The sequence below is a fragment of the Argopecten irradians genome, chromosome 12 (genome assembly GCF_041381155.1).
Source record: "Argopecten irradians isolate NY chromosome 12, Ai_NY, whole genome shotgun sequence".
Taxonomy (NCBI): Eukaryota; Metazoa; Mollusca; class Bivalvia; order Pectinida; family Pectinidae; genus Argopecten; species Argopecten irradians.
The window spans coordinates 9,381,511-9,393,651 of record NC_091145.1 but is presented as its reverse complement, the minus strand read 5'-3'; the positions used below and the strand labels follow the sequence as shown (position 1 = coordinate 9,393,651).

The following is a 12,141-nucleotide window of genomic DNA, read 5'->3' as shown; positions in this document are numbered from 1 at the left end:
ATGCATAAATGCATGCATATGTATAAATAAATGGATGTTTGCATTAATTATCATACAGACTTTATGTATTTTTAATCAATTATGTATTTTTTGATATACTTGTTTTTGTTTTAGCTTTAATATTCAATTCAAATACTGACGAAATGTTTCGAAAGCAAGCCAATCTCCTAAGTAAGCCTATCATACCTTACAGGATAAATGACTTTGGAAATAAGACGGGCTTGAAAGTAGGCTGGTCCTGACAATAAGCCTGAGATTTCCTACCAAAAAAGAATATAAGCCACGGCTTATTATCAAAATTTTAGGTTATATGACAATGGAGCAAACTTTAAGTTTACCATATCAAAATAAGAAGTAAGCTCTATTTGTTATATTACTGGGTCTTGTAAACAGGAAAGGTAAAAGCCTATGTACAACAACAGTAGTAAGACAATCAAGATAGATTCCATTGTTAAGGGCAGCTGGTTTATTGTCAATGTTTATTGTGAGGTAAATATTGAGGTATTGTATAGCTAGGATGGCCTGGGTGTAGGTGTAATTGAACTGTGTGAAGTCATAAAATTATTTACCTGTTTGAATTTAAAAATTGTTCAGGAGTTTAATTACAGATTTCTGTCTGTAATTTGAATCAAAAGTACTAAAATTCACACCTTGTTGGATTATATATAGTCTGTAGCATGTTTTGATACATATTGATGATCACATTTGAGTGCCTCTGTGCATTTATCGTGAATGTTTGAAATATGCATGTTATAGTTGTTGACCTGGATGTGTATTACACATTTGTACATGTACCTGGTAAATCAGGATATTGATTTCATGCTTTGTGAGAATACGTCTAGTTCAAACCCCAAGTTGAAGAACCAAGAAGATAAAGATCTTATTGATTTTTGTAAGAAAAAAAAATCTATGAAATAGTAAGAAAGACCTTTTTATACAAATTTTAATCATTGCCTCCGCTGAGGATCAAACTCTGGACTTCTTGCTTAATATAGTCTGACATTCAACAGATCAAGTAAAGAGACGATCCCTCTAGCTACGATCCCTCTAGCTACGACGTATATATATTGTGACTAGTATTAATTGTAACTGTTACTTCTACAGTAAAACACAGCAATAATGGAGAAAAGAAGACATTAGAACCCCTAGGAACCAAAGAAATTACTGTGCTATATGCATAGTTCGTTATACACACATATCAGTAATGTTATTGGTGCCCTGAAGGGAAAAAAATTATGTTATAACCATTAATTTGTTGTAAGCACGTTCATTATAAAGATGTTTTACTGTATTAGACCTATTTTTAGCAATTATAAGTTTTCTCAAATATTTGGAGTACAACTCAAGTGGGGTCAAATTGGAAAGTAAGGTACAAATGATCATTACTACAAGCCATCAACCTCTGGGTCGCAAGTTCGAATCTGATGTGGATCAGTTGCCTGGTACTTATCACTGGTCTGTGGTTTTACTCTGGGGACTATGGCTTTCACCCACCATTTAAGCCTAGCACATCCTGAATTGACCCTGGCTGTGTATAATGGGACATGTACATTGATTTACCGTACTCAATCCAATTAGCGCCCATGTCCCTATAAGCGCCCCTCCCCCTTTTTGAGGCCTTCAATTCAATTGCCCAGGCATGAATTAAGACCAAAACTACACAATACTGTATAGAAGTGCAATACAATTTCGTCCTATCAAGACCTTTTCTTTCTTTTCATTTTTTGCAAACGCCTTGGGCACTTATTGGGTCGAATACAGTAATCAAACCAAATCAAGGTACGGATAAATAACGGTTTAGTTAACCCCACTTGTATTGTACTCCAAATATTTGAGTTACAATGGCCTTATGGGAATAAGAGGCCAAAGTCTTTTCTGAGTTTGGGAGGGGAGGTTAGAAAGGACTTGGACAATCCTGAGAAATAGGGTAATAGATGATGTAGAAAAGCGAGCGACAGTTTGGGAGAAGATGATCATGGATGCTGACAAAGATCAGTGATATACATGTTTACACACTGATTATTAGTGTTGGACCAATTTTCAATTTTTATCAATAATCAGTTTTTAAATGACAGGTAGTTGATGCTTATTTCATACTAATCTGTATCTGTATCATGTAAAATTTATGCCAAATCTTAACAATTCAAGATGTCTTAGATTCACAATTACATGAAATTTAACTAAAGATTTATTTCTGCATACTGATGGTTCATCTTTCTTAAAAAAAAGTGGACATCAGGATTTTAAAGCTGCTTTGATATATAGATATAGAAGAGTAAATGGTATCCGATTATAAAATTGATAATTAGTAAGTTGTTCTCATCCGATCATCAATTGTGGTTTTACAACTGATTCTCAGCACTACCTTTCATATTAATTATAACATATTGATTTCCATGATCTGTACCTTTAACTGAATACCATTGTTACTATACCAGTATCTTCCTCATGCGTTATATTAAATTACTGTGTAATCTATATACGATATTAAAGTACGATCTCACTTATATTATTTGTCACCTGTTCCATCTGTCATTGTGTGTTAATTCAATTCACCTGTCAATCTATCAGTAAGTTCTGTCAGCACTTTTAGATTAAATTGATTGTAGCTGATCAGTTCAAGTCTATAATGACAAGATACCAGCTGTATATATATATATTTTGGAATTAAATTTAGATTACATCACTCCTTGATATATTTATGGTTACCTATAGTATTAAATGAGTACAGCGACATATAAATGTGTACTTAATGACATTTCCGGGTGTTAGTTTAATAGCTTGATCTAAATACCAAAGACCCATAGACCTGATATTTAGCCTGTAGTAAGTTAGAAAAAGCTACATATAATGAAGGCTATTAAATTTGTACAGATAGGTGACCTTGACCTTCAAGAAAGGATGCAATAGTCAGAAATTCCGAAATCATAAAAAAACTACATGTATTCTAATAAATAACATAAAATGTCCAGAGACTAAGACTTAATGTTAGACCTGTTGTATCTGGGAACAAGGATCATTTAAATTAGATATGATGAGGACAATAATGTACACTTTAACCATGGCTAATTGCAACACAATACATGCATGTATGATGATCTATCTATTTCTCTATACTGAAACTTATGTATATTGTATTTTGACGTGATGTTTCAGACAAGACATCTGCTGTCAGTGTTTGAAAAGGATGCTTTGGCCCTGAAGAAATACAGTGCAGGTCTTCATGGCTGTTGTCAGAGGATCATGAAAGCTCAGGTAGGTTACTTTGTAGTGATAAATCTGTTGGTGTTACGTCATCATTAATTTTGATGGAATGAGTTAAATCATAGAGCATTAAATATGAAATTTTTCATAGAAAGTATTATTATTGTTTTATTGTACCATATATAAAAACTGCCAAGTGAAAGATCTAAGGTTAAATAGTGTAAGGTGGTGGAATTGCCATCTTTGTTTTGTTTGGCCCAATTCTGTATTGGCAATATTAAAATATTGCACCGTCATATCAGTGTACATTGACACACACATTTGATCTTTTAACTTTACAGAATGAGCTGTGTGCTGCTACTCAGTCCTTGGCCCAACATCTCAGAGATTATGAAATACAGGTGAGTATCATTTATAGTTATTAGCTCATTATCTCAGAGACAATATGTCCTAAGGCTAATCTTAATATTATGAAAAACAAAGAGAATTACTATAAGTTTTCAGGGCACTCTGATTGGTTAGATTCTTAGTAAATTGAAGGATAAATTAAACTTGTTTATATGTAGAATATTTTATTTCATCATTTAATCTTGGGTTTTTTTTTCTCCAGAAATTTGCGTTAGAAACAGAGGATAGCATCTTAACATCTACATTGAAACAGTATGCCAGCTACCTAGATGATGTGAGTATGAATACTTTTAGTAAATGCTGATTAAATATTATGTGACAAATATGGTAGGAATTAATGCTTAAATAGAATTCTGAACTAAAGGTAAGTATATCTGCCATACCGAAACTTGGTCTAAAAGTGTAAATGTCCTTGGTAAAGAATTTAGATGTCATTGTAAGCGAAAATTTTGCTGTGTAGCAAGCCCAGATGTGAGTGACATCCGGCAGTGTTAGTATTGCTATGTTGGGAAGTCATTGTGTAAAATGGTTCTGATCAATTATCAATATAATGTATTAGAATTAACAAAACTGATCATTGGTTTCATACATGATATGGATAAATAATATTTAACAAATAATGTTTTTGTTTGTTTTTGTAGGTGAGCTCCATTCAGCAGGTGCTATCTGCCCAGCTGTCTGAGACAATGATGTACCCATGTACCAAGTTCCTACAAGCTGACCTAGAAGGTGAGAATTAGGTTACAAACAGGGACCAGGGGAAAATTCAATCCTAATGATTTAGTTTGACAATGACCAGAGGGGAAAATCTTAAAAAGTTTAGTATTGGAGTTTGGATATAGTTAGTTTAATGTCATAATAACAGCCAGGGTTATGTATGGACATGCCAGGTTTGTTAGTGGAGGAAAGCCAGAGTACCCTGAGAAAAACCAGCGGTCAGTACCTGGCAACTGCCTTACTTGAGATTTGAACTCGCGGCCCACAGGTACATGGAGGGCTTGTGGTCATATGTGAATTTTTCTAAGGCATGTATATACTGTAATAAGAAACGTTTAAAACAGATTATTGCTCGATGTTAGAGAAATGATAACCAATCTTTGATATCAGAGTGATTCCCTGCACCATTGTTATTTTACAAACAGAGTAAACAAGAATTCGTTATTTTTTCTTTCAGAGGTGACTACACTGTTTGAAATGTTCAATATTGCATCAAGTGGTAAGTGTGATGTTTTCAGTCATTTCTTTTACAAGGAACCTGTCAAATGATTCAACGTACTGAAAAATATTCATTCAATTATTCTTTTATTTTTGTGTTTTATAAATAAGACGGCATTGATGGAATTATATGTACACACATATATATATATCTTCCAGACACCAGAAAATGTTGAAAGTTCATATCTAATGTAAATATTTTTGTATTAATATTATGCAGAACATGCTAGTGCACAAAGTAAATACATGAAGCTACCAAAGAGACGAGAAGACGAGAGATCTAAGAATGAAGCAAATCAAGACCTGTATTTAACGAGGAAAAAATTTCATCAGGTACATTTTTATGATATCATTTCTGTGTAGTGTAGTTTATACAGAAAACATGGAGTTTCTCCATTGAAGTGAAAGTAAATGTATACAGTAAAACCCCGTTATATCGCCACCTTCTGTTTTCATAGATTTTGGCGATATATCGAGTTTGGCGGTATATCGGATTTGTCGTTGAAAGTGACCTCACTTCCGCGCACATGTCTGCAAATATCAAAGCAGGTACTCCGGTAGTAAACGGCACTTTGACGACGATTGATATGATCTTACTAGTAAACGGCGGATTCTTCTGCACGTACGTTATATTTATACAATGTATCGCTCTTGAAATTGCTAGTTGCATTTTATGGTCCAATACAAATGAACAGCGATAACGAGAAACAGACTTGTTGGTTCCTTTTTGTCAATAAACAACTAACGTTAATATTACGTAAAACACATGAACAGAAGTGAGTTTTATTCACCACAACTTGCGACACCTATCTGTAAAACAATAACAAAGGTGTACCCATAATGTTAATTGATTTCACTGTGTACACACGGTCGTACACGTGGCCATAGTGTGTGTAGCTGATTACCTGTCAGTCGGCAGTTAAGCACCTTACGAAAACATGTGTCCCTATCAACAGAATTTGGCGATATTAACGAGGTCATTATAGTGTTATTTTAATCATTTGTTCCGTAAATGTGATGGCGGATGGCGGTAGGCGGGTTTGGCGATATAACGGGTGTATTTATATGGAGGGAAATCCGTTCTGAAAAAATTCATGGCGATAAGCGAGTTTGGCGGTAAAACGGGTGGCAATATAACGGGGTTTTACTGTACATGTATATTGCTCTTGGTTCACACTTGGTCAAGGTGTTGGTCAGAGTAGTTGTGACATTCTACCTCCTCCACCTCAAGAAGTTGTAAGCTAATACCTGTATCCAGATTCTAGCAGTACTTATGTGGGTGGTTTCTTCTCAAACAGAGCCTTTCCTTCAGCAACAAAACTTTGCATGTTCATATTCCGTCTTTGCATATTGCACAGTAACTTCCTTTGCAGATAGGTATCGGATTGTGACACCATTATTTTGTGAGTGAAACTTGCATAGTTTCTCTGAAAAGTATGACTTTTTGCTCACAAACAGATAAAGTCACAATCAATAGCTACCCGGAAGGGCAGATAACTCAGTAATATGCAAATACGGAATATGGCCAAAGGTAATTCTTAAGACATAAAAACATATTCAAACCAACTAGATACTGGTTTGGTTTTATTAATTCAATGTCCAATTTAAAGCCAGGGCCATTTAAGAACAAGTCAGGTTTGTTGTTGGAGGAAAGCCAGAGTGCCCAGAGGAAAAAACCCAGAGTAGCAGTCAGTATTTGGCAACTGCCCCACATGGTATTCGAACTTGCAACCCATAGGTAAAGGGCTTGTGGTAATATGTCGAGACATCTTACCTACTCGGCCATTGCGGCCCCTTATATATTGAACTAATATAAATGTTAATTGTTACAGACATCATTACACTACTTCTCCTGTCTGAACGCCCTACAATACAAGAGGAAGTTCTGCCTGTTGGAACCTGTCATGGGCTATCTCCACGCACAGAGAGCTTTCTTCAGAATGGGGCAGGATGCAGTGGGCAAGACAGACATAGAAGATTTTCTCAATAACATTGCAACCAGTGTGCAAGGGTACGATAAAAACTGGGTTGAAAATTAACCAGGAAACAGATTAAAAACAATTTAATATATTGAGGAAAAAGCACCTTATAGTTTTCAGAAAAGCAAAACATGAATATATATACTAGCTGAACAAATTGACAACTTTTTAGCTTCGTTTGTGCCTTAAGATATTTTACTGAAAATTATACTATCATTCTTTAAGCATATTAAATTATAATAGTTAGCATATCAATGGTTCAAAAATTCATGTATCAAATAAATAATAGAAAATCTTCTAATCTATGGAAATAAATTTTCATTAAAAAAAAATTTTTGAACTTATAATGAAAATATCAGTTCTGAATTATAGCTTTCCCAACTTTTAAATCCACTACATGAGTATCCAGGCAGAGGACCCATTTACTCACCTATTGAAGCTACCACAGAATTGACTCTTTATCTGATAATTTTTTTCAATTTGAAATTTAAATTGTTTTAGGGTACAACAGGAACTGCAACAGGAGACAAAGAAAACCGTAGATTTGATAGATAACTTGGAACAACAGAGTGCTCATCTGTATCATGGACAGCCGCCGATAGACATGCCGTACATCCCCCCAAACACTTCGCTGACTCAGAAGGCTGGCTACCTGTACATCCGCAAGTAAGATTAATCTATTGTATTGGCCGCAATATTGAATGTTGACTGGCATTTTAAGCTTGTTTTACACTCTGAATTAAACAGCCCAGATCGTTCACACAAATTTTTACCCCTTAATAGATGTGCATGAATTTTGAAACAGATTTTAAATACATTTGATTTTGCATCAAAAGTTGATAATATTTGAAAACTTAAGATTTCAAATGCAACTTTTGTCAATGTTTCTCATTGAAATTGAAGGAAAAAAAATGTTAAGCCTGACTGATTTACTAGAAGGCTCGGTTTGGCTGTAATGTGGTTTAATACTTGTACTGTTCATGTCTGTGTGTTTTGTGTTATTCACCAGGAACAAGATGTTCCCTATAGGGTAAGGCAGTGTGTGGGGTTTTAGCTGGCTTTGTAGTGTGGACGCTCTTCATAGAGATCATTAGAGAATCTAAAAGTCTAAAGGAATCGCAAAACACAATCTGATACTTTTCAATGTAAATCTCATCTGATATCAAGACACTACATTTTAACAGAGTATATAAGTCATGTCAAAGGTGAATAGTGAAATCTGCAGAATTCTATCACATTTATAGACTTAAAGCTCCATTTGCACCATATAGGGATGATGAGTCTGTCCTTTATAGACAGGTGTCCTATATATAGAGATGTCCTTTATAGACAGGTGTCCTATATATAGAGGTGTGCTTTATAGCAGGTTTGACTCTATATCATCTAGTATTACTTCATTAAAACACAGTATTATCTGTGGTAGAAGCACAGAAAACTTCTTTCTGAACTCTTTCTCGATTTTAGATGGTACTATATCTTATGTAGTGTGACTGGGCCCAGTTTCATGAGCATTCCTTAAATTTAAGGAATTCCTTAACTTAAAATTCTCCATAGGAAAGCATTACAGATTTTAAGAAAGGCTCCTTAACTTAAGATTTTTCCTTAACTTCTGTAATGCTTTCCTAGGGCTATCATTCTTTACAACCTGGTCACTTTGAAGGAACAATAGTTATTCATTTATTTTTTTCTTCATTAACATAAAAAGTACACAATTAACCTGATTCATTAGTTCATTAACATCTTAATTTTTAGCTCACCATTATCAGATGGTGGACTTTACAAATTACCTGTAACATCCTTATAGTCTTGTATATTTCATTTGAATATTGATAAGTCATAATGTCCATAGGTAGCCATCTTGAATTTTGACAAGTGTGGTTTGTTATCAGTAAATATGCTTTATATAGACTATAGTTGTACACATAGGATATTCATCAGTTTCACACATGTATATAGATTTGATTGTGTGTGTTTATCTCTTTGTGTTATTACAAACCTAACTATATCAATGATTGATTTGACCTTTGTCCTCCTGATGCTTTTCATTTTTCTGTAATAATTAATCTATGCTTTAGACTCATTATACCAGCAGCTAGTAACGGTTAGTAGATGTAGCTTTTCCCAGTGAGATCTCTTAGATATACTACTGTTTTATATTCTTGACTTTGCAGTAGTGTGTAACAGGAGAGGAGAAAATGTAGTGGCCAGACCGGGATTCGAACCCGGGATCCTCCTAACACTAGCCTAGTGCTCTACCGACTGAGCTACCTGGTCACCGATGATCGACCCAGTCTAATCCCGCTACACTCCTCCCTCCTTTCTCGAAGTCTTCGCTCTTGAAGACATACGAGACCCTTCCGAACACCACCACCGTGGGTTAATTAGTTAGGCGCCAATTCTGTAACAGGAGAGGAGAAAATGTAGCGGCCAGACCGGGATTTGAACCCGGGACCCTCCTAACACTAGCCTAGTGCTCTACCGACTGAGCTACCTGGTCACCGATGATCGACCCAGTCTAATCCGGCTACACTCCTCCCTCCTTTCTCGAATCTTCGCTCTTGAAGACATACGAGACCCTTCCGAACACCACCAACGTGGGTTAATTAGTAAGGCGCCAATTCTATAACAGGAGAGGAGAAAATGTAGCGGCCAGACCGGGATTTGAACCCGGGACCCTCCGAACACTAGCCGAGTGCTCTACCGACTGAGCTACCTGGTCACCGATGATCGACCCAGTCCAATCCCGCTACAAGTGTTTGATTAGTTTTACAAATTAAGTATGATGTACTACACATGTTAAAACTGCTAGGCTTTCATTATGAGGATAAAATGTTGCATCTCCTATCTCAGATCAAACTAATAAAACTGTTACATAGGAATCGTATACATGTATTAGCATGCAATGGTATGATAGATACCTAGACATTTCTGGGTCATTTCAGTATGATTTGTGTATTAGTATTTCCTATGTTCATCCTACTTACCAGGTAATGTAAGAGAGGACCTTTGATTTTTGTCCTACAGACATACACTAAGATATAAACAACTCTTCTGTTTGTTTGTGTGTTTGAATCTTAATGACCTCTGTATACAGAAAACCTGTATATTATGATTAATTTGTCACTGTGTCGTACATGTTACATGTTCTAAGCAATCATTATGGGAATAAAATGTTGACTTTTCTACCTTAACTATTAAAGTGAACAGTAATAAAAAATAACACAGAGCTTATGTGAGGATAAAATGGTGTAATAGATACCAAGATGTTTTCGGATGGCAATCATAGGATGTATGTCTTGTTTTTCTGTGTGTTTGTTTGTGTGTGTTGGAATCTTATAAATGACCTCTGTATACAGAAAAAACGCCTATAATGAACACTTTTTTGCTGTATCTTACATGTCTTTCATTTTAATGTGAATATACTATCTGGTATACGAAGTGATGTTTAACGTCGATCTTAAGATCATTAGTACAAAGTTCATAAAAAGTTGATTTGTGTCATTAGGTCAAAGTTCATGAAAAGTTGGTTAAGTTCATTTTAAAAAAGTTGAATACATTTATTTCTAAACAAATTAATATTCTCAAACTGCGTTGGAACCACTCATAAATGGAAATGCACTTTATCAACTTAATGGATTTTGTTGAACAAATCCACCCTGCATTCTAGCTACCTAACTTTCTTTTTTAAGTACTCTTCAGTTAAATTCTGCGTTAATTCTTTCACAGCAAGCAGCTTTTGGCAACGAAATGGGACAAGTGTTTCTTCTTTACTCAGGCTGGTAACCTAATGTGTCAGGCCAAGGATGAGGTAAGTGTTGTGTAATCTGGGAAGTGTTTATACAGAAATAGTAAGCTCAGTTGGTAAATATATACAGCAAAGTCTTACGACTTGATAATTGATTTGTCTAAAGGCTTTAAAAGTTATCATATAGAGTCAAAATTTAGATTTTAATAGACCTGGTAATAGTGTAGTAAACATGCGTTTATATTTATTATTTAGATTCTTGTATTAACAAGGCATTATAATTGTACATAGTAACATACTGTAGAAAAAATATATTTGGACATTGATGTGTAAGAGAGTATTTAGTGGCTGTACCATCTAACATGCCAGCCATTTCCCCCTGTGTCTATACGGATAGCTTGCCTGATTATGAAGATATACCACATGTGCTTCCATCCTTGCCCAAATACAGTAAATAGCAAGTTGAAAATACAGCTTTTTAATTGTTATAAAATAAACAATATTTTAAGTCTAGCTTCCTTATTCCAAAGTTTTATGTGAAAAAAACTTGTTTTAGTTTGACATTGTAGCTCACTTTAATGTGTAGTTTCACCATCTTGGAAGTATCAAGATTTATCTATTGTTCATAATTGGATGTCTTCACATAAATGTTTACATTTATAATCACTTTATTCACTTTACTCTTTACACTCTTTATCAACAAAACAATGGAACAGTGTATCGATAAATCATTTAACTTTGACTATATAATAGTATATCAATAAATAATTTAACTTTGACTATGTAATAGTGTATCAATAAATAATACAACTTTGACTATGTAATAGTGTATCAATAAATAATACAACTTTGACTATGTAATAGTGTATCGATAAATAATACAACTTTGACTATGTAATAGTGTATCGATAAATAATACAACTTTGACTATGTAATAGTGTATCAATAAATAATACAACTTTGACTATGTAATAGTGTATCAATAAATAATACAACTCCGACTATGTAATAGTGTATCGATAAATAATACAACTTTGACTATGTAATAGTGTATTGATAAATAATACAACTTTGACTATGTAATAGTGTATCAATAAATAATACAACTTTGACTATGTAATAGTGTATCAATAAATAATACAACTTTGACTATGTAATAGTGTATCAATAAATAATACAACTTTGACTATGTAATAGTGTATCAATAAATAATACAACTTTGACTATGTAATAGTGTATCAATAAATAATACAACTTTGACTATGTAATAGTGTATCAATAAATAATACAACTTTGACTATGTAATAGTGTGTCAATAAATAATACAACTTTGACTATGTAATAGTGTGTCAATAAATAATACAACTTTGACTATGTAATAGTGTATCAATAAATAATACAACTTTGACAATGTAATAGTGTATCAATAAATATATAACTTTGACAATGTAATTCGGTATCGATAAATAATACAACTTTGACTATGTAATAGTGTGTCAATAAATAATACAACTTTGACTATGTAATAGTGTGTCAATAAATAATACAACTTTGACTATGTAATAGTGTATCAATAAATAATACAACTTT

The 12,141-nt window shown here is 33.9% G+C and overlaps 1 protein-coding gene across 1 annotated transcript in view; it reads left to right on the top strand.

The window, feature by feature from the left end:
* Positions 1-12,141, top strand: part of LOC138336706 (DCC-interacting protein 13-alpha-like) — a 63,874-nt gene that overhangs the window by 17,310 nt on the left and 34,423 nt on the right. The window contains exons 9-11 of the mRNA XM_069286258.1: positions 7,308-7,472; positions 7,816-7,836; positions 10,533-10,614. Of these exons, the coding sequence (XP_069142359.1) occupies positions 7,308-7,472; positions 7,816-7,836; positions 10,533-10,614 (268 nt within the window). The remainder of the gene's footprint in view (positions 1-7,307; positions 7,473-7,815; positions 7,837-10,532; positions 10,615-12,141) is intronic.